The 26,240-nt window shown below is 40.6% G+C and overlaps 3 protein-coding genes across 4 annotated transcripts in view; 2 read left to right on the top strand and 1 right to left on the bottom strand.

Annotated features, from left to right (window-relative positions):
• Window positions 1–602: 602 nt before the first annotated feature.
• Window positions 603–18,842, top strand: LOC128253573 (mediator of RNA polymerase II transcription subunit 15). Of its 2 annotated transcripts, none has more exons than XM_052982063.1 (8): window positions 603–764; window positions 825–1,584; window positions 1,638–2,415; window positions 2,573–2,715; window positions 2,779–3,378; window positions 3,443–3,696; window positions 18,171–18,329; window positions 18,387–18,842. In XM_052982063.1, exons 1-5 carry the CDS (start codon window positions 712–714, stop codon window positions 3,346–3,348), a joined length of 2,304 nt encoding a protein of 767 aa, XP_052838023.1. In that variant the 5' UTR covers window positions 603–711; the 3' UTR covers window positions 3,349–3,378; window positions 3,443–3,696; window positions 18,171–18,329; window positions 18,387–18,842. The 2 variants fall into 2 exon arrangements, with proteins under 2 accessions (XP_052838023.1, XP_052838024.1); XM_052982064.1 differs by having other exon boundaries at window positions 18,171–18,269; window positions 18,387–18,841.
• LOC128253574 (Krueppel-like factor 10) lies at window positions 3,836–7,288 on the bottom strand. The gene is made up of 2 exons (XM_052982065.1): window positions 6,964–7,288; window positions 3,836–5,704 (listed from the first exon to the last, which is right to left on the bottom strand). Exons 1-2 carry the CDS (start codon window positions 7,030–7,032, stop codon window positions 4,475–4,477), a joined length of 1,299 nt encoding a protein of 432 aa, XP_052838025.1. The 5' UTR covers window positions 7,033–7,288; the 3' UTR covers window positions 3,836–4,474.
• Window positions 18,843–19,897: 1,055 nt separating the features above from the next.
• The window catches only part of LOC128253597 (zinc finger protein ush), a 54,686-nt gene continuing 48,343 nt past the window's right edge, over window positions 19,898–26,240 (top strand). The window contains exon 1 of the mRNA XM_052982109.1: window positions 19,898–20,927. Within this exon, the coding sequence (XP_052838069.1) occupies window positions 20,885–20,927 (43 nt within the window). The 5' untranslated portion in view covers window positions 19,898–20,884. The remainder of the gene's footprint in view (window positions 20,928–26,240) is intronic.

Genomic DNA, 26,240 nt, shown 5'->3' with positions numbered 1-26,240 from the left:
TCACCGTTACTCCAAAATAACCGATAGTAAGATATTTTTGGTTGGCATGCCATTTGCCTGGCAACGCCTGTATTAAAAAATTTAAATATAACGACAATGGCGCGCCAGGCAAATACAAATTGTTGCTCAAATATTATATATAAAAAACAAAGGAAATCACACTAACGAACAATTTCGCCTGAATGTATGCTACAGCTACGTGATTACTGTTGAGTGAGCAGTTGATCAACCATAGTTATTGTACTAAACCCAGTAAACTTAATTAAAACAATAAAATTTCATTATAAATGTAAAACATTAACTTGAAACAAAGTAAATAACTTGTTTTAAAAAGGAAAAAAAGCTTTTTGAATATTAAAACTTTTTACATATATTTCCTCAGAAACGACTACTTCGTTAATTTTAATTTTATTAAGAATATAAAGAATATGGCATATGTGTGTTTTAAAAACCGTTAGCAGTTAAGTCAAAAAACACTTAACAGCTGTCAAGGGCTATCATGATGTTAAACTTACAATAACAGAATTGTTAACATTTTGCTGGCTTTCAGGGCACCGTCTGTACGGTCACACTGCGTCTTATCCAAGTTCTCAACCATAGATGATTTTCCATTCTTGAAAAAAAGAAGCGTAAGAAAAGCAAGAACGCGCAAGAAATTTGCATTAAAATTAATTTAAAGGTATCAAAAGTGGCTTTTAAGTGGTTGAAAAAATGACAGAGGACTGGCAGAGTCAGAAGTTCCGGCAGAATGTCATCTCCAAGATGTAAGGACCGTCGAAAACTGGCATTTTCTGTTTTAAAAATTGTCTTGATTTTTTTTGCAGCCACGACTTGTTGCCACCAAACGCGCAAGATCAATCGAAAAATGCCGGCGTCATGGAGAACCACATCTTTCGAAAGTCTCGCACCAAGGACGAGTATTTGGGCCTGGTGGCCAAGCTCTTCATGCACTACAAGGACATGTCCCGAAAGTCCCAGCAGCAGCAACAACAACAACAGCAGCAGCAGCAGGGCGGCCCGCCCCCAAACGCGGAAATGGGCGGCGGGGGGCAGAACATGATGCAAGATCCATTGAATGCCCTGCAAAACCTGGCCAGCCAGGGCAATCGCAATCCCCAGATGCTGCCCATGGGCGCCGGCGGAGGAGCCCCCGTTCCCGGTGGCCCGGGAACAGCCTCCAATCTGCTGCAATCCCTGAATCAACAGCGGCCCGGGCAGCAGCAAATGCAGCCGATGCCCAATATTCGGGGCCAAATGCCCATGAACTCCGGCGGCGGCGGAGGTCCCCAGCAGCAGATGATGCAGCAGCAGATGCAGGGCGGCAATGCCCCGGGAGTGATGAATCAGGGACAGATCGTTGGCAATCCGGGACAGCAGCAGATGGGCGTGGGCGTGGGCGTGGGCATGCCCAACCAGATGGTGGGACCGGGCCCAAACAGTGGTCCCGCCGTTGGAGGAGCCGTTGGCGGAGCAAATGCTGCTCCAGGAGCACCTGGTCAGGGGCCAAATCAAATGCAGAGCGGTCCCATAAATGCCATGCAGCAAATGCCGCCCATGCAGCAGATTCAGCAGAACCAAATGGGGGTAAGTGAGTACTCTTCAAGTTGTGGTCTATTATACCAACTTTTCTCCCAAAGATGGGCATGAATCCGATGATGCGCATGGGCCAGGGCAATGGCATGGGCGGACCCCAAGGAATGCCCGGCCAGGGCATGCAAGGAATGCCCCAGAACATGCAGCAGGGAGTTCCGCACAATGTGGTCGGCGGTCCGGCGGTTCAACAACAGGTAGGTGTGGGTGTGGGTGTGGGTGTGGGTGTACCGCCCAATGCGGTGCAGCAGGGCGGCATGAATCCCATGGGCGGCATGGGCGTAAACATGCCGCCGAATCTGCAGCAAAAGCCCAACATGCCGATGGGCCAGGCGGGTCAGATGTTCGCCGGCAATCGTGGAGGCGTTGGAGTCGGCGGACAGCAGCCGGGACAGGCCTTCATGCGCTCCAGTCCCTCGCCAGCGGATGCCCAGCAATTGCAGCAGCAGCAGCAGGCTCAGCTCCAGCAAATGCAACAACAGCAGCAACAACAGCAGCAGCAGCAGCAACAACAACAGCAGCTGGTGGTAGGCAATCAAACGCCCACGCAGCAGCCACCGACTCCGCAAATGCCCACGCCAAATATGATACCCAGTCCGGCACTGGTGCCCCAATCCAGTCCGCAGATGATGCACATGCAGAACCCGCAGCGCAACATCCGCCAGCAGTCGCCGAGTGCCTCGATAAACACGCCTGGTCAGGTCACCGGAAACAGTCCGTTCAATCCCCAGGAGGAGGCATTGTACCGCGAGAAGTACAAGCAGCTGACCAAGTACATTGAGCCACTCAAACGGATGCTGGCCAAGATCAGCAACGATGGAACAAGTGAGTTGATACAAATCGAAAAATTGTATTTGAAACAGTTATTGAGCAGTTTTGGTGAAATTAAAGTAAATTAGTAACAACATAACAAACGCTTTTGTAATGTAAGTTAACTCCAGAAATCAACCAATTTAATAAATACCTTTGGTATTTTTTATAGATGTTGAGAAAATGACCAAAATGAGTAAATTGCTGGAGATTCTCTGCAATCCTACACAGCGTGTGCCTCTTGAAACTCTTCTTAAATGCGAAAAAGCTCTGGAAAAGATGGATCTTATCTCATATTCAGGCCAGCAGTTTGGCGTAAGTAATATGAAATGCATAATATAATCAAAGTCAAAAGATATAACAAATTAATTTACTTAGAAATCATCAAATCCTCTATTGGAAGTTATAAATACCACACTGCAAAGTCCTGTGGCTAATCACACACTGCATCGCACCTTCCGACCCACCTTAGAACTGCTCTTTGGAACTGATATAGCAGCTCCAGTGCCCGCGAAGCGACCTCGAGTGGAGGAGAAGTCTTTGCCCTTCGAGCAGGATGTTCCCCATGTCCTTCAAGGCGAAATTGCACGGCTGGATACCAAGTTTAAGGTGAAACTTGACACCACATCGCAGATAAATAACAAGGCCATCCGTTTAATTTGCTGTCTGGATGACAAGCGATTGCCCAGTGTTCCGCCCGTGAGTGTTAGTGTGCCGGAGGAGTATCCTTGGCAGGCTCCGGACTGCTCCTTAACGGAGCAGGAGTATTCGGCCACGCCGTTTCTGCAGATGGTGCAACAAGCTCTCATCGCTCGCATGTCTAAGCTCCCCAAGAACTATTCGCTCTCACACCTGCTGGACACCTGGGAAATGGCTGTGCGGCAAGCGTGCTCTCCGCAGTCGAAGCCCAGATCAGTCTGCGAGCTGACCACTTTTCTAGGTGTTTAGCAACTGTAAATACAGAGAGTGGGATTGCATGTAGGTTCTAAACTGGCTTTTTTATAATATCAAAAGCGATTCTAATGTTGTGATTATGTTTTAGGAGGCCAACCCCTCTACTTATTGAAGATCTACATTCTACATACTTTTAAGACAATCGGCTTATATAGCTAAAATAAAAAAGGACAACACATTAACCACATCATTTAAATCTTACTGTGGTAAATCAAAACCTTATCAACCACACAATCAACAATTTACACAAGTACACACTACTCATCAAGAAAATCATCATACATTCAAGAACTATTCAAGAATCTATTTTAATCATTCGGCTTTAATTCAAAATTCATGAAGGTAAGAAAATGTATTTACTCTTTCATTTATTCTTCATTTAATTTAAAGCCGCCATACCATACTTGTTCATGTGATTTCCACTGTAAGGCATCCTTTATTCCAAAATGTAATTTCTTTCCCTCCCAATTGACACAATCAGTTTAAAATTATTTGGAAAATATGTTTATTTTCTTTTGTTGAGATTGGGATCGTGTGAGGATCCTGTATTTCTTTTTTCTTTTTGTTCTCTTTTTTCCACATTTAGCAATAAATACAATTGTTTGTGTGTGTTTAAGTTTTAGAGAATTAGACCGATAACTATGGTACAATAGAAAAGAGTTAAGAAAACTTAAATATCACAGATGTTGGGCGTCGAAAGCGCCACCTTATAATATGTACAAGCACTAGGGGTATACAGAATCTAAATCTGAATCTAAAGAACGTGCTCTGTGCTCTTGGAAAGAAAGAAGCTTAGATTGCATCCATTCGATTTGTGATTAACAGATGCGAATCTTATTGAATTTAAGGTGATATATGCACAAAACGATGACAAGATCTAGCTCTTAACTAAGCTTAAGTCTACACCAGCTACTCGAAGTGAAAAAACTTCAAAATAATATTTTGAATTCTAAGATTAGAGGGAACATTCTCGATGCGGGAAAATTCGATCTTATAGTGTGGTCTTTCCATAGGATTTTAGAAATCTTTTCACTAGTTTAAAGAAGGGTTTTTTCTCCATTGAGCTGGCGATACTGTCGGGCTGAGATTAGTTCTGGTGCTGCAGTTCCTCCAGTCTTCATCATCGCTGCACCTGGATCAGGGTTCCGCCGAAGCTGAAGCTGTTAGCCTGCTGCTGCAACCTAAGCAGATCCTGGGCGCTGTAGACTTGCAAACTGGCGGAGGAGATGGGCGAGCAGCTGGAGGTACTGGCGGCGGCCGGTGCTATCGCCCGCAAATGGAGCGTGGCATCGCAGACGGAAGGAGCTCCTGCAGAGGAGGAGGAGGAGGAGCTGTTGCTGTTCAGCGAGACATGCCGGTTCACACCGTTTGCCTTGTCCTTGTTGTGCCGCTTCACATGCTTGGACAGGTGATCGCTCCTCATGAACTTCTTCTGGCACACGCTGCACTGGAACTTCTTTTCGCCGGTGTGCGTGCGTTTGTGTCGCGACAGCTCGTCGGAGCGGGAGAATCTCTTGTCGCAGTTCTCCCACTTGCAGATGAAGGGCCGTTCGCCGGTGTGAACCCTTTGGTGGGCCTTCAGGTGACTGCTCTTGAAGTAGTTCTTGCCGCATTCGGGGAAACTGCACTCGTAGATGCGACTTCTGGTGGCCGCCGCCTGAGCTGCAGTGATTCTGGTGGAGTGCTTTTCCTCGGGCATTGTGGGTGTGGTGGGTATGGGCGTGGGACTCTGTTGGGCAGCCACTGTGCTGAGCAGGATGAGCTGGCTGGCTACTGGAGCAGCAGACACTGGGGCCACATAGATTGGAGTCGGAGTCACATATGGTTTGATTTCCTCCACCTCTTGTGGCTTTTCCGCTGGAGCAGATGGAGCTGGTGTTTCGGCCTCGGGCTTTTGTCCTGGGGTCAGAGCCACTTCCGCAGCTCGCTTCCTGTTCATCTTGAATTTGAGATTGCGCCACACATTGGCCTCTGGATAGTCGTCTTCCACGGTGGGTGGAACCGAAATTGTACTCATGGTGGAGGAGTTTAAGGAGGAACTGGAGCAGCAGGAGCTGGAGCTAGAACTGGATGAGTTCTCGTCTTGGTTGCTGGTGGAAACGGCCCCCGAGCTGTTGACCCTCATGATGACGCTAACCCTTTCCAGCTTCTGATCCGGTGGCGGTGTCATTGTGATGGCAGGCTGCTCCAGGCGGGGTTTCTTGTTGGGAACTCCCATTTCCGGAGTCTCGTCTTCCGTGTCCGAGGGATTGGGTGTGATAATCCCTCCATTCTTCTGGCTTTTTTGGGCCACCAACTTGAGTTTGGCCTTGAGCAGGTTCTCGCTCACTTGTTGCTCGTCTTTAGCGACCTGAAGAAGACAAAAGAAGAACAAGTTCAAGGTTAGTGAGAGTTCAACAGCATTGAGTTCAGGTTTTCAGGAGTGCATTCACATTCCCATTCACTTTTCGCTGACCAGCATTGACCCACAATAACTTTTCCCTCGCAATTCGCTAATTACTCAGACGACTGGCAAGGCCGTTCACCGTTAACATTAACCTTCGCACACCCTGCAGCACCCAACCAACCCCCCGGTTCAATGCTCCTTCAAAAGGCCAAGGCATTGTTTTTGGCGGTTTTTGAACTGTTTTAAAGGCCGATTAGGGTGAGAAATAATGATTCATTAAATGTCGACTGGGTACCGGCTGCGTTTTAAATTATAACTTTCCAAAACCTTAGTAATCATTAATTTGATGATATACATATGTACATATATTTGTAATTATATATTTTTTACATTTTTTTTTGTCAAGGTAATGAATCAATAACTGCTAAGTTCGTGTTGATAAAAATTTATTTATTTAACATTTTTTTGTAACTTTTACTTCAAAACAAATTTTTTTCTAGCTTTTAACGCATTTTTTAGAATCTATTATTGGTTTGTTTTAAAACCCCATAGAATTCAAATTTGCCGCCAAAAAGCAGGCAAAGAAAAGTGCAGCCACATTACTGTGACGTGCTTCAGGTGGGTGATTTAAAGGGGAAGGCGATTTCGAGGGGTGTATTATGACTCGTGTGGAGACGTCGAAATCTTTTTATGGGCTCGGCACGTTGCGCTCAAATGTGCGGCTGTGTTTGTTTGTTTCTTTCTTGGCCAGATAAAAAAAAGAGCCAGAAATGTGACATATTTTTATGGGTTGGGGCTTGGCCTGTTTGCCTAGCTCTTGCCCCCTCTCTTGCTAGCCCACAGTTGCCAATTGGCAACTCACCTTCGCTCTCAAACAAAGTCTGTGCTCTCTCTCTCTCTCTCGAATTTTCTGTTGTTTTTTCCTAGTGGTGCCAAGTCCAATGTTCAGGGTAAGGCCCTCTCGCTCGCACTCGCATATCACTCCCTGTGCATGCGGTGTTCACGTGAACGCGTGCTGACTGCGTGATCGGACGGCTGGGTGCGAGTGCGAGCGGGACGTAGCACTTTTGTTTTTAGAAATGCGGCAAGTGGAAGCGAGAACGAGCTAACGTCCGATTCCGTTTGATTTTCCGCTGCCTTGAATTGAATGCACTATCCTCACTATTCACACTATAAAAAACCACTAATCGCACTGGTATATATCCACTTTGTAGGTCACTTACGTTTTCCAACTTATTATCCCTCAGCGGGGGCGTTGCGGGTGGTGAAGGTAGCAAGGTATCCATGTCCATTGCACTTTCAACTGCACTCTCTTTTAAAGAGTTTTTTATAGTCTGTTTTAGTTTGTTTCTGTAGCTCTCTGGCTTATCACTTGGTCTAATCTCAGTTTTGTGTATTTTTGCACTTTAGTTAATTTTGCACTGGCGCTTTTCGAGTGCCTTAAGCCGTTTTGGAGCGGAGGCGAACCGTTGCGTTCAGAATTCAAGAGACGAATGAAAAAGGCAAAGGCTTTCAGCTCCCAGCAGAGCTGCCGCTGCCGACGTCGCGAGTGGAACCGCCGACGTAATCACTTGTACGTGGGCAAGTGTGTGTGAGGGGCAATCGTCATCGGCAGTGGAGCAACCAGTGCACTGAAACCCGGACGGACATCACCCAGCAGCAGCGTGGGCAGTGTCTCTCTCCACTTTTTTTCTCTCTCGCTCTCTGGCTTGAAAAAGGTCAGGTCTCCTCCTCACTCGCCTCTGAGCAACCCACACATACAGAGAAAAAAAACAGCTCGATATTAACTATGACAATGTTGGTATGATTAGTGGATGATATAAAAAAAAAGATGACAATCAAATAGCTAAAAATACATAATGAGATAGTTCAAAATGACTGATTAAACACCTAGTGAGGGTCTCGATTAGTATTTTGGTGTATTAGACAGATGCATAAAGCATTCCTAAGAAGAACCAGGTTCCAATCACATTTCTGTATTTTTTAATATTTGCTGATTGAGATATATTTTAAAATCACAGAGCAAAATAGCGTGGGTCAAGACAAGTATCTTGGTGTACTAAAAATATAAATGGAGTATCCTTAAGAAGGACCATCCCCTTTAGTTCGCTTCTGAGGTGTATTCTTACTCTTACTGCATACTGTTACAATCGTATGAATATCAACAGCCTTATCAATTAAACATTCTGGTACCTTCTGGTCATCAATTTTTTCTTTCTGTGCAGAAACACAGACATCGACAGACACAGACCAATGGAGCACGTAACCAACGCATGGACGTCATCAGCTGTTTGCTATGGGGTCTTGTTTTGTGGTGCTAGAGAGAGCGGGACATGCGGCCGAGGGGCAGGGGCTCCATGGGGCTGTCTATTCATAGGCTGTGCATGCCCAAGCCGCGTGCACAGCGCACACAAACACTCACAGACACACCCCAAAGCCGTGACTGAATAGCTGACGCAGTTGTTGCCACGGAAGTCTGTGATTAATCGAACAAAAAAAAACTTGAAAACAGGCTCGAAATCTGGGAAGACGCCCCTCAAATTGAAATCTAAAACCTGGCCGAATAAATTTGCATTAACTTTAAAAGCCAAGTCTGACTTTGAGCAGACGTAGATTTCATTAATAAACGAAAGGCAGAGCGAGAAAGCAAGATAATGTGGGAGCTCAACAGTTGAGCGACAGGCATTGCCAGTCCCAAGTAATGGAGAGATAACAAAGATGAGTCACGACATACAGGCATTTTAATGTAAGCTTTTTTTACCAGTCGCAAGGAATACGATTAAATCGATCATTTGTGCAATTCATTAATTGGAAACTTGCTTAATAAGCAATAATTTCCACCTGGCAATACTTGGACCGCCTGTAACAGTTTTCAAAGCAAAAAGGGGCTCGTGCACAGCACACACACCGAAGAGCGGGCAAGAGCGAACACCAGAAACAGCTGTGACTATTATAAGGCGGCGCTCCTCAGCTCTCTTGCGAAACAACAACAACCTCAACAAATAACTAGCACGCCATACCCCACACCAGACTTGTGGGGCGACTGTTCACGCCATCTAGGGTATTCTGGGGTATAATAGGAAGGCGCTAGTCCACGAGGAGGCGTCTAAATTTGGAAAGAAGCTGCTTACCAACGTTAAGCTAATTGCAGATTGGGACTAGTATAACCAAAATGATTATTTATTTGTATAGTACCTTTAAGATTGCCACCAATTTATGTTAAAAGAAAGTATCTTTCAATATTAATAATTTAACAAATGTTGGCGCCCAACGAAATGCAATTTTGAGCTTACTATGGTGAAAATTCAGAATATTCCAATTCCAATTAAAGAGCGAGACAACTTAGTTTGTAAAAGGTATCCCCAAGTCGACCCCATAACAAATAACCTTCTTACTAACTGAGCGAGCTCGCCTGGGTGTCTTTCGGTGTGTGTGAGTGTCTGTGTGGGTCCGTCTGGTATCACGCGTTGACCTCATGATGTTCACGTGAACATTTGTTGATACTTTGTCTCGGCGGACGACTGAGTGAGTGCGAGCGAGTGGCGGCGATAAAAAAAAGCCAGCAGACTGTGGCGTGCCTATCTGTGCGAGTGTGTGCGTGTGGGTGTTTGCAGTACTTGCGTTTTTGTTTTTGTTTTCGCTTCGTGTTTGTTATTGGAATCGGAATTCGTGTGTAAATTTCGCGCGGAACTGAAGCGATGGCCTCCACTCTCTCGCGAATGTGGGCGTGTAAATGGGCCGACGTACCGTTACCGCACCTCTCTCTTCACATTACTCCCCCCAGATTTTGAATGCAAACTGCGCCGCAGTTGCGTTTCCCAACCCACCTCCACTCCTCGCAAATCCATCAAGCTGCAATTTATATGCATTGCTTACGTTGAAAGCAATCAGCAGCCGCAGGTTAGATCTAAAATTAGCTGTACATCTCGGCTCCCCGGCGGGTTCAAGTTCAGTTTCCTTGACTTGCATTCGCCCACGGAGATCCCACGCCCACCCGCATTATCTCGGATGGCAAAATCCGGACTCGCAGAACTCACGTGTGCCCACGCACATTCTCAATCGCACGTAGTCCCCTGGCCACTGAAAAAAACTGATAAGAAAAAATTATTGGTTTGATTTGTAAGATTTCATCAGAGAAGTTGGTAGGTATGGCTGTTCCAGTTCCTGAGATAAAGATGGACATTTTAATCCATTTTTAATTTTTATCAATGCAGATCTAATGAAATATTGATCCGAACTTGATGATCTAATGAATACCAAGAAATCTTAAATATTTCACTCAGAATTAATTAAACTTCTAAATCCTATTCTTTTGACCACAAAAAAGTGGAAAAAAAAGTTTGCGGTGTGACAAAATCTTGAACGAGAGGGAAGGCGACTTAGTTATAGCTATTTCTTCTCAGCAGAGCGAGTTTGCGCATTGACGTAACTCTCGTCTGGCATCTGGTAATATGTAGCCGACTCGTTGGCTTGGTGACGTCACACCCACGCTGGCTTTACTCCTGTTGCGCGTCAAAGGTCAAAGCGCAAGAAGCGTGACGTTGGCGTGAGCTTCCGCCGGGTTCAAGGCCTTTATTCTTTATTAATGTGGAGAGCATTCCCAAACAGAATGGAGCCACAGGCATAGGCGTTCAAATTGTATACATATCCATTCAATCATGTACTCAGCGAGTGGCACACAGTCCGAGCAAAAGTCATGAGAAATCGGTCTATAATTCGCCACGGCAACAACGTCAAAAGCGTCAAATGCGACGCCCATTTTCCTATTTTTCCCCATTTCCCATTCATCTACTTCCCATTGCCCGTTTCAAGTTCACTTTCACAAACATTTTAGCCCCAAAATTTCTGTTTGTTGGCTTTTCTTGGCATGGGTAAAGTTCGATTTCCTCTACCCTTTATATTCCCCACTCAAAAAATGCGCCGAGATCGGCAAAACTCTCCATGACGTCATGAGCCCAACTCGTGACTCCATGTGAAGACATTGTTAGCTTCATGCTTCATTTTTGTATTTGATGAAAGACGAATTAAACAGAAATTTCCATTTAGCATAGTTGTAAACATGTTTACGTATAAGAAGATTTTCCACAATTTAACAGATTGTGCGGGCTCTTGAAATAGTTCAAACTGGTTGCGTGGAATCAATCAAAAATATCAAAATGGCCTAGTTTTGGTAACACTCTTAGTCTGGGCCTTAACTTTACAATAGAAAAACAGTACTATACATTTATTAATATGAGTTGCATTGTCACTTTATCTTTGTTAAGTCTTTCAACACTAGCATATATTAATAAAAACATTTTAAGCGAATAATCATTTAATTTTTAATTTAATTTTTCTATCTATAATTTTTCATACATTTCACCACGTTGCGTACTTTTTTTTTTCAATATACCAAAGCTAACATTGTACCAACACATTTGTCTTCACTATAACGACTCACATGACCTACTCCCAAAGTAAAAAAATTATTTTTAAAATAATGCAATTCATTTTTTCAATTTCATTATTCGCTGGCAAAAAATGAACTTAATAATTGCATATAACATAGAAAAGATAGGATAGCTCTAGTATTTTAATAAATACAACTTAAACCTTTAATTGAAAAGAACCATGCAACCTCTTCGAATTCCCCTTTTAATTAAAGATTATCGATTTTAATCAACTCTTGGATCGTTAAGTACTTAATTAGAGTTATGTGCAAAAAAGGAAATTAGAAGGAATCTTAACTACTTAATTGTATATTTTTGTGTTTTGTTAAGAGAGTTATAGAAAAGTTTCTCTTAACTGTATGCCCTCTTAATCGTTGTATCTAGGCTGGTAGTCTTAAATAGATGCTTCTCTAAAACTAGCCCTGATCTTTTCTAATCCCCTCTGCCCCTGCCGACGCCTCTGCCTACGTGCCTACTGACGCGTTGCTCCAAAACCGAAAGCTAAAAAACGGAACAGAATGGAACGAACCGAACCGCAGAACGATGTGGGGGAGGGGCGCCTTTTTGGAGAACCAACGTTAACAAATCTTTCAAGCAAGGCTACTTGAGAGGCCTGCTATAAACACCGTGTAAACAGAAAATGGGGAACGGGGCAAATACGACCTTCAATCGAGATTGCCCTCTTCCCAATGGAAATTTACGATGATGCGAAGGTTTCCCCCAGTCACTGTTTTAATGGTTTTTCTCTACCTCTCATTTATTTTTGATCATCTCTCGCTTTTTTTCTCATACCATCTCATGTTCTGACTACCGGTAAAAATCGACCTTGGCCCAGTTCCTTTAGCTGCCAAATGTTCCATCTGAACTTGAAAGTTGTTGTCCCTGGGACAAAAACGAAATGGTATGTGAATGGCAGTGGTTGAGGGATCGGGTCCATAGCAAAGTTGGGATAAGGACGTCCCTGAACCGGTTCAGGTGATTGCCTCAATGGCAACGACAGTTCATCATCATCTTCATAAGTCGTGCGATGGGAATAAACAAACAACATCATCAATAAGTAGAAAATATAGTATAGTATATGGGACAAACAGAAACAAGTAAGAATGCTTCCATTTTCCGACTCAAAGATACCCAAGGTTCTGGAATTAAACTACATATGTCTGTAAATATTCACTAGAAGACAAGTCTTGATAATAATACTGCTATTTTATGGACCTTCTTTAAATTAATTACAGTTACAGTCAATTAATTACCTTACAACTATGATTCGACACAGTATTTGTTACTAAGAGAACTCAATATCTAAGTGGGTTAACTAATTTAACCGCTAATTTTGATAGTCTTCTACCCCTTCTATGTATGTGTCTCACTAAGAGATGTAGATATCGAAGTTAATACACTCTCTTAGGCACACTTCACACCCTTTTCAGCGGCCTTCTCACTCTCGATAAACAGGTGTCTATACCGACAAATATTCGTACGAATACAATATTCCCTTGGACCCCACGAGTACCGCGTATAAATATATGGCACAAACAGAAATAAATCTAGAATATATGCGCTTATGGACGAGGGCAGGGGCCCGCTGATAGACCCGTTTTTTGTATGCCGCCGCCGACGTAGATTCCGATTCCAATTCCGATGCCGATGTTGACGAGGTCGCTGGGGCGTCTGATTGGGGCCACGTGAAGTCAACGTGAACAGCGCGCGAAGAATAATAATAATTGCGTTATTCATAATACTCATAATACGGCGGAATGGGGCGGACATCTCCCCTGGACAGTCGTTCATTTTTGGATCAACCCTACATCGGGGTTCGGTTCGGTACGGCGGTTCGGCCTGATAAGAAATAACGGGACTGATAAGCGCGATTCCCAGCTGGTCAGCGCATGGACAGTCTATAGGTCCGCCTATCTGTCCGTAAGTCCGCTTGTCCGTTTGTCCGCTTGTCCGTTAGTCAGTCACAACATGAGCGAGAGGCGTGGCCCTTATCGGCTGGGGTTCTTATCACTTTCCGAAGAGCTGAGAGGGTGGGATCCGCTTTCCATGCGGCGTCAATGGGGGTTTATCAATATGCGAGGGGCTGGACTGGGCCTGGGCACTCGGGGATGGGAATGCGATTGGGGGCCGTAAATGCAGGTGATTCGGTTCGTCATCTGCATTGCTGATCTCGGACTAGATTTCTGAATGAATCGAATTTATTTTAGCGGATTGGGTTGAGGTTATCTGGGTTGGGTTTCATTCAGCTTAATTATGACTTCCGGTGAATGGCTGACGTCTGCTGTAAATTAACGTTCTGCTTATGAATCTAAATTGTACTTAGTCGTTAAATGACTTTTATCTTCAAGCTAGGGATTATAGCTGTCTTTCTCGGCAATTATTTGTATTGATGTAAAAGTTGATCTTATATGAATTAGTTTTCATTATTATTTAATTGGGTTATTACAGGTGTAGTTTTTTTAAGTAATTTAATAAAATGTACTACCTTTTTGTACAAGATTCATCATGTACCGGTACAGTCCCAGCAAAACATCTCCTGTTCCTTTCATTAAAAATGTGATGTAGTGTAAGGCAAAAAAAGACTCTTCTTTCTCCATCGCAAACTTTATAATCACCAAAAAAAGGTAGTATGTTTTGTATCCTATAAGATCCATCAGTGTTACGCAATTTATATAAGGAAATGTGCTGTCGACACTGTGCCCATCTCATTACATCTATATCTATGTATATATATAGCTCACACCACTTCCGATTTTGTTTATCGAACTCATTGTCATTCGCCGACAACGTGACCATCGCAACCGCATTTGGAAACGGGCATGAATCGAGTGCGAATCGGTCGGGAATCGGATTTGGAATCGGAATCGGAATCGGACGGCGTGTTTATCTAAGCCCGTGGCATGACGTAGCAGACCTTGTTTATTGGGCGTTGGTGCCTTCACTCTTGTTTTGCTTTTGCGTTTCGCAAAATACGACAAAATTAGAGTTGATAGGCGACGAGCCCGCGATTAATGGATTGCCCTTGACGGGTCGGTAAACCCTTTTGTAAAATCTATAGGAGGAAGACTCTCTGCCGGCAGACAAACAATGGAAATTGCCCAAGTGCTCCGACTTCTGTATATACATATTGTATATTGTATATCTGCCTCTCTTTCCTTCACCTCGCTTTCTTCCTCTTTCATTTTTGCCATTTATTACTGCGGTGTATTTTGTTGGAATTTTCTGTTGATTTTTGTTGCCATATTGACATTGTTGCGTTTGTTGGTTTAAGTGGGCGCGTTTGTTGCTGTTCACTGAGAGATGGGAGTCGAAAAAGGGAGGGCACTTCTCAGTCTGCCCGCTTATCTCTGGCGATTACAGGCAGCTACGCATTGATTGTAAGACCCTTATGTTTTCAGAATCAGATTTTGTAACAGCACCTTCTTTTCTTTGTTCGCTTTCTCTCTCTTTTCGCATTCAATGGAGGCAAAGTGCAATCTTAAAAAATTGTATTGCGAAAATTGTGAAATTAATATATTTTTGGGGCCATTACGTCATTAAATTATTTGTGATGTTTGTTTTGATATATGCTATAATAATAGTACATATCCTAAATATCTATCTATCCACATTAAAAAAAAAAAACTATTAAAAAAAATATAAATATTTGTCTGGTATGCCATTATTTTGAAAGCACTAAGGTGTATTGCAAAAATATTTAAATGAGCATATATTTACGATATTCTTTTAATTGTAATGATTGTTTTGGGATCTAAAATCATAATTGAGCATATGCCAAATACCTATCAATCCACGTTTAATAATCAATTTTTAAATAACGCTAAGATTTGCATTTATTTTTTTTTTGTGAACTGGAATTTTCCGCGTAATACTTTGGTGATCCCCCCACTTGGAAATTTTCTCCCCCGATGATCCATGGTCATGCGTGAGAAGCGTGCAGAATGATTAGAGTATTTAGCACATATTCTGCTGCTCTGCCCTGCTTTTTCTGCCTTTTTCTCTGATTGTTGATGGCTAATTGAAGCACGAGCGCAAAAAATGTATTTTGTTGCTGCTCTCTGTGCTTTCCCACATTTTGTTTATTTTTAGCAAACCCGACGCGTTTTCAGTTATCAAAAGCTGGGCGCCTATGAATCGAAGCTATTGATATGAAGATAGAAGCAGAAACAGAAAAAGAAAAAGAGAGATGGCATCGTGGCACCTGAGGACCAAGAAAAAATTAACATATTTTTGCAAATTATTGATCGGGTGATCGTATCAAAATACAACAATCGAAACAGGGCATATGAGATATACATTATACGTATTCGATTTTTTGTTTTTTTCGCTAGAGGCTTTTGCACTTTGGCAAGGACAACAACGGAAGTTAAAAATCAAAACATGAGCGAGCAGTAGCTACAAATTGCATTTAAGGTCAACGAGCAAATTCACAATGCGTTGAACCAAGTCAAGTCTCAAAAATAAAATGAAAATGGAAACAGTGCCGCTGGCGTTGACTGCAGTCGCAGTCGCAGTCGCTGGATGAGTAAAGTACTGGAGTACAATGTAAAGCAGGCCGGTCAGATTCGCCACAATAACAGAAAAATCAAGTAAACAAATTAATAATGGTCATACTCTACGATTATTGGATACCTTTATGCACTTGTATAAAGTTTTTACATATATAATAACAACTTATGACAAGAGAAGGCAAATATATACTTATTTATGTTTGTAAAAAGTAAAAGGGTGCATATTATAAAAAAGGGATTTATGTGTATTTTGAATTTTCAACTTTTATCGGAAATAGTTCTTTTTATAATTATACATTTTGGAAAATGAGCATTTTATAATACCAATTTGTATTCCAAATAGTTCTCGAGTCTGACCTTTATTCTCTATAGCGGACAAGCCGCCCATTGTATATGCGGACAAGGGCTCAAAATTAGATTGTATTCGTATAAACTGGTTGTTTACATAAATTATTTAAGAACCTGGAACTTTGAGAGGTATAAATAAAAGCGCGCTCAGCACTAGTACATAAATCATTACTTAAGCGCGTCTTGGGCGAGTTTGAACTTTGGAACGCTGTCACTTGAGTGACTCTCCCTCTTAACAAATCAGTCTGCCCCCGTCGGTAGAGTTCACCCATAGCTTTTTTATTCCAAATGTCGATCAGTGCAAAAAATGTATGCGTGAGGCGAATGATCGATGTGTAGAAGGTGAAGGTGATTCGAAAGGTGACCCTGAATAACTGAAGGAGGCGCAAAGTTCGCTAAAGCAGTATTCCGACATGCGAGTTCCACTTGTGGGTGAAGTACCGAAATACCGAAATATCATGGTAATCGGAAGAGTAATCGCCGAAGTGAGCAATTTTAGCTCGAACATATCACACATATTTCATCATCTTTCGCTTTTGTCTGGCCGAGCAACTTCAGGCGAAGTGCTATAAATAGAAACGGCGAATTGGCGTCCGACTCGAGATAAGCGACTTGGGAAAGTGGATCAGGGAAAAACCCACATCTGCGGTATCTAAGGTTAGGAACGCCTGTACTAAATAAATTCACGTCATGTCAAAGTGGTGAAAGGGTTCAAATCATAATTATTTAAGTTTCCAAAACCTGCACACGTTTAAGTGGCAGGTTTAGCCCTCCCAAACTAAATCTTAAAACGCAATTTTTTCTCGAAATGACATTCTTCCTTTTACCTATTTCAATAAAAATTAACCTTTTTTATAAATTTTTAAATTTATTTTAATTTGATTCAATTTTATCTTTTACTTTGCTGAACTGCTTGAAAAGTAAATTTATAGTAAAATCCTTGAGAAAACTAAAACAACACTATTTCGGTCTTAATTGGTTTCGTTTTTATTAATACTTGAATTATATGCCTGAATTATTTGGTGACAAATGTACACCACAAGTAGGCATGAACATGGTCACTTAAAACTGCAGTTGTGGCATTCGACATTACGTATACGCTGCATGGGACGAACCTACCGCAATGGCGACGGCCCCCAACTATCGGCGACAAGTTAGCGAGCGAGGGAGCAACTGAATATGCGAAAATAAGAAGGGAAATTCTATTGCATTTGTTGTAACTAAAAATACCTATCAATACCCCTAAATATCGGGGGAAAAGGAGGCGGGTCAGGCCAATTGGACTTTGGCCGAATGCAGTGAGTTTTCGGGGGCGTCGTCGACGGTCTGTATAACGGCAAATGCAGCAGCGGAGGGGGCGGTAAAAAGGCCAAAAACAAAGAAGCTTTTTATAAAAATAAGTGAATAATTTTATCTCCGCTTGGGCAACAGTTTGTTTGGTTTTTTGGCTCGCTTATGCGACAGACTTGGTGAATTTCATCATCTGTTTTAATTTATGCAAGGAGCCCAGCCGAGCAGATCTTGGGAGTGGATCAGCATCAGAAAGCAGTCAGAAGAGAAGGCGATCAAAGAGTTCCGATCACCAGAAGAGAGTGTAAGAGAATTGCAGGCTTAATGGAAAAAAAAAACGTACGCAAGATATAATATTTAGTATTTCCCAAACTTACATACTTTTCCTAATAAGATTTTTACCATTTTTTTATAAAAAGTCAATATTTTAGTTGCCTAAAGTATTTAAAATTAAAATCTTGATCATCAACTTCTTTATCTTAAAGGTTGGGATTGTACATTTGTGTAGTGTTGTTCCTATTGTCGTTCCAAGTTTTTAATGAAATCTACCATTTACTATTTTATTATACATTTTCTATAATTTCAACTTATAAATCAGTGGTCGAAACGTATACTATGATATGTCCAACAGAGCAGATTTATTTTATACATTTTTTAATTATTAAATTAATTATATTAAAATGGTTTTGTTTATCTATTTTCAACCAAGTGTAATTTAGCTATAGTAATGACCTTTAAAACCTAAACTATATTCGTAAATAGCTGAATGCAAGTCTATACTTTTCACAATTGACTGGTTTAGTGTATTGACCCCCATTTCCCATACACTTGTGCATATACTTTTGCGTTCAGGGTAAGGTCGAATCTCCCAGGGTTGGAAACACGCCGCTTCCGATCGGATGGCATCAGATCATCGGATCATTGCACTTGGAGGGAACACGAACACACAAGGTAACTGCACCTTGGGTCAATGATATGCGCTTCCCCCGCCAAAATTTTGGCAGATATTCGGTTCGTTTTTTGTTTTGTTTTATTATTTCGCGGCTGTCATTTCCATTTCCATTTCAGTCACGGGCATGGCCTTGCTGCCAGAAGTTGCTTGACCTGGAAGTTGCTCACCTCGCCTCATCACCTCCCAGTGCGGATCTCCCAATCCCCCAATCTCTCCATCAGGCCTCCAGTCGAGTGTAATGCACTATGATTACAGAGGAGGCCGACTCGGTTACGGATTGTGTTTATGTGTTTATTGCGTTTTTTGGGTGTTTTTTTCTGTTTGCCAAAAAATTCGGTGAAACACTACAACCAATTGGGTATTTAGACAACTGATTGATATATGTAGTTTCAATGTTACGGACAAAGAAGCAGCCCACTCATTTTAATATATGACTTAAAGCCGAATTAACTGGGATCCCCCTTAAAAATTAGTTATGGCTATTCAACATTTTTTTTCGGTGTCTCTAACAGTATTTTCGTTTTTAGCTTGTTCGAAGGCCATTATTTTGTGTAACGCAAGATTTAGAAAGTGTTAACCTAACTAATTTGTCGTATTGTTTTATTTTTATGAACAAAATGGTTTATTCTTAATTTTTTTTTTAACTTAACAATATTTGGAACTATTTTGTAGGTACAATTTTAATTGTTTTGAAAGGTTTATAAAATTAAGTATTAAATTGAAATTTAATGATAAATGAAGGAGTTGTATTTATACCTAACCATTTCGAAATTTTAGTTACTTTTAATGCTTAACCAAATCTTTTAGTTATGTACAAGAATTTACAAAGTAGTGTGAATTACAAAGTAATTGAATTGCATCAAGAACAGAAAAAATAGCGATCAGAGATTGCCTAAAAAGCCAGCGACAAAGATGAACGAACGTTGCGAAGGTCAACGGTGCGTATACTTCATTAGCGATTAACCAAGGGACGGTTTTGAATACATTGGGTGAAAAAATAAATGAAAGAAGACCGCAAATGACCAAAGGAAAGGACGGGTAAGGAGGAAACCCCGTGGAGTAGAGGTCGCGTGGCTAATCGACTCGGCCATATGTTAGCGTGGATTATGGCCTGCTAACTGGTTTCTGATATTTATTGCCATGCATCCCACTTTGCATGCAGCCTTTAGAATTCCAGCCACCCACCACCACCCTCATTTCACATCGAGCTTGTCCCGCAGGAAGCTTTTCATTTCCGCTGCTGTCGGAATTTTTAAAATCTATGAGCATCCAATGCAAAGCAGGAGAAATTCCCATTAAATCCTGGCAATAGGTGCAAATTATAAGACAAAGCGAAGCGAAATAAAAAATTAACCAAAAAAAGGAACGGAAGTGCAGCTAAATAAAATGCTGAAAATAATGTTCACACAGGAAATAGAATTCTGTGGACGTTGCAGTAATTATTTATTTATTTTTTAAGCCATAAACTAAAATGAATCATGGTTAAATGGACCCAGGCGACCTGTTCATTTGAAGTTAGCGCCTTTGAGTGGCGCCCTCTTTGGAAAGCCTAAAAGTATGCATAGCTATCGGTAACTAAAGCGCCAGCTGGCGGCCCAAAGTGGCAAGAGTCAGGCACTTGCTCACAATTTCGTTTAAGATAAAAAGGCGATTTACTAACGCCTTTTGCCTGTAGTTGTAGTCAAAAGCGTAGAAGAAAAACATAAAACTAAGCGAATTGAAAGAAACTTACTTAAGTAAAACAGCAAAATAAGTTAAAAGTTAGAAGTGACTTGAAAGTGATTTACAAAGTAAATTTCTACTCTAGCAAAACGCTAAAAGTTGGAAAAATCTTGTTAAAACAGTTACAAAATGAAATCCAATAAAATAAATGTTAAAACCGCTTTAACTTTTAAGTAAGGAAGGAGAAAGAAGGACAGCAAGCAAAGTGTGAAAACGTGCGTAAAAGTTTCGGCTTTTTTGTTTTGATTCTTATCAGTCGGCGAAGCAGGCGCCAAAGCAAGCGAAGCAATGAACATCCAAGTCAAAACAAAATGGAAACAGAGAGAGAGAGCCCAAATGCGCGCGCTCCAATAAGAGCATTCTCTTCTCCCCAATGGGAGCTTTTATTTTCATTTCATTCGTGAGCGAGCGATTGCTTTGAACGGACGTCTCCGCATGCCAAGCTGCCATTCGAAAGGCTTTTGGCGAAAAACACGCGACTCCATAAAGAATAATAATAATATCAAGAGCAAAAAACTAATTAGATATTGATGCGATTCGAGCTAAAGCTGATGATTATCGCCTGTTGCATTCCAATTGGAGCTGCTCATCCATACCATTCCAATCGGAGTTCCACTTCCATTCCGATCCGAATCGCGCGCGTTTTTTGCCGCGCCGATCGTTAAAAATTCATTAAGTCTTGTTAATCGCCGTCAATAATACAAATAATACAAATAATCGCATTGATTGCCCATAATTGATACTCGACGTGTGTGTGAGAGTGAGTGCCTGTGTGTGAGTGCGATTGCATCCGCCGGTAAATGTTCGCGAAAAGGGAAACGGATTTGGATCTTCCGCAAACTTGATGCCGACGTAGCTGCACATATATCTCAGTCCCGCAGCTGGACTCGAAATGTCACGACGCAAACAGTCCAACCCCAAGCCGTTGAATAAAGGTGAGTCATCCTAAGGTTTCCTGAATTCTAAAATTATAATAATTAAGTCATAATATCAACTAATTTTACCCAAAATTATTTTACTCACACCCCTTTTGCCGATTCTTAATAAAATTACAAAGCATTATAATGACGATCAAAAGTTGTTTAGGAGTGAATTTATGTGTTTAAAAATTATTTTAAAAAGTTACTAAATTTATTGCTTTACAAATGTTAAGAATAAAAAATATTTTAGATAAATTTGTATCCAATATTTTAATTTGTAGCTATACCCAATATAAAAAGTGTATTTCCTTTATCATCCTATATAATCATCTAAACAATGTTAAAGAAATTAAGACAAAACTTTTATTTAATACTTTATAAATACTTGTATATACCTTTTCGATGTTTCCACTCTTCACGATCGGTTTTCCTATCTGACCGCCAGTTGACCCAATCAAATTCGCTCGCTTGGTCAGCAGCTCTCGTTTTTTGGACAGCAGAACATGTGAACGAACACACAGCAAACACAGAAAACAAAGAAGGGGTACAGCTGATAAACTATGCCATGACAAAGCAGTCGAAAAAAAAAATAAACAAAAGCAAGTGAGAACGATAAAGTCAAGTTTTTGCGACCATAAGGCACACTATGTTAAAATGATTAACTTAGACATTGATAACGAACAACTTCTCAAAAAAGATCGTTATCACTTAAAATGAAGAAATGTCTTTTTTTTTGCAGATTATATTATATACTCTTTTTGAATATTTTAACTTCTGTTTGGTTATGCAAGATTTAAGTGGGTATTAAACAAATTGTCATCTTTTGTTGCTCATTCAAATGAAATTTCTTTGTCACCTCGTTATCGATATCGATACCTGTTGTACGTGCAGCTGACACACCTTATAAATATAAATATTGTCGGGGAGTCGAGAAGAGAGAGTACTTCGAGAGTATTAACTAATTACATTTCGCTGTTTGCCATTTGATAAATTTATGGCCCCGTACCATTTGACACCCAATGAATGCATTTCGGATTCGAAATCGATAAAACGTGCCGGACCTGCGACACTAGACACCTGAACTCAGCTCAGTTTCAGGTCCCCTGCCTGCCTCAGTTTTCCGCTTATCCATTTTGGACTTGGCCATTTTGGACTCCTTATCGCTGTCGCTGCTTCTGCTCCGAGCACGTTTCTCGGCTGGCTGAACAGAACCCCCATTTCCATCCAATCCCACAAGCCAACAACTACCCAGCGAGTGATATCACACCGAGTCATGAAAGTGGAACTTCCAGCAGTAAGCAGCAGAATCGATAACTTGAGGCGAGGCCAACGAAGCTTTTGATACACTCTATAGAGATCTCCACAAGCGATCATTAAGGGAATTCCAGCACTTAGGATCTGTTACTACAATATATTCACTCAAATAACTACTCATATCAGCACCCATTTTACTTAGAATTATTTAAAGAATATTCATAATTCCTTTGAATCTATTTTAAGCAAGTATTTAACTTTAATCTCCATAGCTTTTAACTACTAATGAAGTTCCGAAGACTGTAATCAGCAACTTTGAAAATACTATTTATACTTGAATAGTTACTAAAACCAATTAGGGTTACATTTTTAAACTATTTATAGGGCAACGAACAATGGATAAAGAAATTCTTTAGATCTTGTAACCTATTTTAAATTATGTTTGTACTCAAATAATTATCAATACCTTAAGCTTAAGTTTAAATGAATAAAATAAATAGTTAGCAAAAGCACTTAGGCCCCGAACAATGTATAAAGAAATTCTTTAATTTATAGAACCTATTTTAAAATCTGTTCGTACTCAAGATCTATTAAGCTAAAAAAGTTCAACTATTTATAGGGTACTGAGGAATGGATAACGAAAAACTTTACCATTTGCGTTACGATAATTTAGGGTATTTTTTATCTGCGCAGCTGTAGTCCATTGTTGTTTTTGGGGGCTTCTGTTGTTGTTGTTGTTGTTGTTGCACCTGCCCTATCAGTGGGTTATCCCTCGGTAACTATTCAACACCACCACCACCCACCCACTTGCTCCCCCTAACATTTGTGCTTTGCATATTTATCTCTTGCACACTTGCTTCACTTCTGTCCCGTTGTTTTCCATAGCTTAGTGGGCGATGGGCAATGGGAGGTGGTTGGCTTGGAAGGCGAGAAAAAAAGAACTCAAAGCGCAACTCGATAAAGTTTTATCACAATTGCAGCAGCAGTGGCAGCAACAACAACAACAAAATGAACAACAACAAGAACAACAGCAAATAACATCAACTTGCGTAGCTTTTGTTGGATATTCTCCAGGCGTTGTTATTGTTGCCTTTACATAAGCTTCAATAACTGACATTTGTATCGGAGCGTATAGTCTCGAACTCGGAGTGCAGGAATCGTGATGACAACGCCCTCGGATTCGTTTTCGAAATACTCTAAAAAGGGGTCTTCTTAATTTTTAAATTGGTCAAATACCCCTAAACAATAAATAGGTTTTGTTTAAATTTTAACAGTTTTCCACTATTATGTGTATGTCTTAAAAAGTTAAATGCTTCAACATGAAATATTAATCAAAACCCAAAAACAAGCTTAGTTCAATAATAAAATGATTATTCCACATTAAACTTTTTTTTTACTTATAATGAAAGATATTTTCACTTACTATTTTGCTAGGGTATTTCCTGGGGTATTATAATTTTAACCAAGTGCCACCTGCCATTGATATCTATCTCATACCATTTAAGAGTTTCGAGACCTGAGGGAGTGCAGTTGCACATAGATAAACACTTTTGTGGCTGGCTTGCCTTTTGGTTTTGCTTTTATAAATTTTAATTACGCTTATCACTAATTTTATGTTAATGGCCAGCTGTTGGTTGTCGGTTGCCGGATGTTCGCTTGTGTGTTTTGTTGTTCGGTTGTTGCTATTCTCCGGCAGCACCAACAAAAGACATCGGCCCATCGACATAGTCATTTAAATGCGGGTGACAATTTAGCTAAAAGTTAAGCCAAGTTTGAGTTTGAGTCGATTTCAAGCGGGCCAAGCGCAAATACATTGAAAGAAATGGAAGAGAAAAAAAAACAAAAATCTATTTAAGTATGTATGTATGTATGCCTTATTTTTAAACCACTTAAGTTTTGTTTTGATTCTTTCGTAATACTTTTTCTATTGGGAAATTGTTCATACCTGCTAGTTTAAAATTCATGTAACAATATTTTGTTGTCTTTGGCAATTGTTTTTGTGTGTAATATAATTATATTTCCAAATATCAAATAATAGGCTAAAAAGTGTTTAAATTAAAAATCGTATTTAAAAACAAAGAAATAGTCTCAACAGATACCGACATTGGTCATCATTCAAAGTCGGCTTGGGTAATTTATGTGTAATATTTTTCCGTGTGTCTCAGAGTTGGGCTCCACTGGGGCCCTCTTTCATATATCTTAAATCGGAGCGGGTACGTGTCAAGCGGGTCGCTAGCTTTTTGGCGTTAAGAGGGGGCTTTTTGAGGGGGTCCATATAGAGGGGTTCTATGGAGCAGAGCTGAGTTTGAGCGATAAGAAAGCTAGCTAACTGCGTATTGCAATTACAGTTTGCATTCGAAGAGCTGCAGTTGCAGCCGCGATAAAAAGCGAGGGCTCAGGTTACAAAGCCAAGGCCCCTTGTGGCCCCCCTTTGTATCATATTTGCTCGACCCTCCGCCTCTGGCTGTTCTGTCCATTTCAATTGGCAAAGATAATCTCGAGCTTTGGCTATTTTGACATTGTATTTTAATAATTGCGATAAGCTTCTCCCTCTCCCTCTCTCCCTCTCACACTCTCTCTTTGTCTCTGTTTTGTTGATTTGCTGGAAATCGGACCAGGAAATATCACCAGATAAAACCACCAACAATACCAATACCAATAACAACAAAAAACAAAAAACAAAAACATTAACAAGCATTACAAATTACAAAATGTTGTTTTTCACTTTGTTGCATTTTATTATCGTTGTTTTTGGCCAGCACATTTGCATATCAAGTGAGGCGAATGAATGGTTGGGGTGGACATCACCCAAGGGGTGTGATATAGGGGTGAGGGAGTAACTTGACGATCGACTTAGTCAGCCAGCGAAATTCAGATTGTCGATATATTTATTGCAGTTTTTTGCCATGTTTTTGTTTTGCGCTCTTATCACATGAGAAGGGAAATTCAAAAAGTGATTAATCAATGGGGAAAGGCAACTGCAAAAAAACTGATAAACTTGTTTTAAGAATGAGCTAAGGGATCTTAATCATGTGAAACACTTCAGATCGGTATGCAGATTTAATGTTTTTTTTAATCTTGAATTTATTTAATGAAACTCATGTCATAGAAACTCATGTAAATTAGCGTATTAGTCATTTTAATAAAAGTGATCCATTTCCTTTTCCCCAAAAAAATCGCTCATCATCAACGGAAATAAGCTATCAAATTGAGTTAGTCATGAAACAGACGTACAGTTTTGACGTATAAAAGAATTATCATTATTAATTTTGGAAAAAGCTCAAGTGACTCTTTACACAGTCTGATTTTTTATCGATCTGACACTTAATTGTTTTTTTTTTCCTTCATGGTATAAGTACTATAAAATATAAAAAAATGTGTAGAAAATAAAATTAGGTAGTTTATTAGTGCTTAAAGTTTAGTTTGTATAAAATAACGATTCTGGAATTTAGTCATTTAGAAAATTTTCAATTTGTTAAGATCCTTCAGTTGTATGTTAAATAATTTTGGTATTGGACTTATTTAGCAATAATAAAATGTTAAAATCTAACGTGTGTAACAGTACAAAGGGTTTTGAGCTCTTAAGATCTATTATTCAAAAATTGTTTTCGAAATCCCTTTATAATTCGTTTCATGACTCAAAGGAAAGGCATTTTGAGCTTGTGATAACTCTTTTCCACAGTTTGCTAATCACCTGCGATAGTGAAATTGAACTATTCCCCATCTTCCTCACTTTATCCCTCTCTGTATCGAGTCGAGGTTTTATTTTAGCTTTAATCGTTAAATGCAATCGAAATAAGTTTGAAATTTGATGCCAGGTCGGCGATAATGGTTTGTAGTCATTTTCCAAACATTCCCTTCGTAAAATACAAACAAACCAGGCAGCAAAACGAGAAAATAAAGCTTAAAATCGCTTAAAACAGCTGTCGAATGTGGTTGTTGTTGTGGTTGACTTTACGATGTTGTTACTGCGACGGTTGTTGTATGATTTGTACAATGCTCCGGGGTCTGGTCGGTTGTTTTTTATCAGCTGATCTGATGGCAAGATTGTCGCGCTTTGCTTCAAAAATGAGA

This window comes from Drosophila gunungcola (genome assembly GCF_025200985.1).
Source record: "Drosophila gunungcola strain Sukarami chromosome 2L unlocalized genomic scaffold, Dgunungcola_SK_2 000052F, whole genome shotgun sequence".
In the NCBI taxonomy this organism is placed as follows: Eukaryota; Metazoa; Arthropoda; class Insecta; order Diptera; family Drosophilidae; genus Drosophila; species Drosophila gunungcola.
The sequence above is the reverse complement of the archived record's forward strand: the minus strand, read 5'-3'. Positions and strand labels throughout refer to the sequence as shown.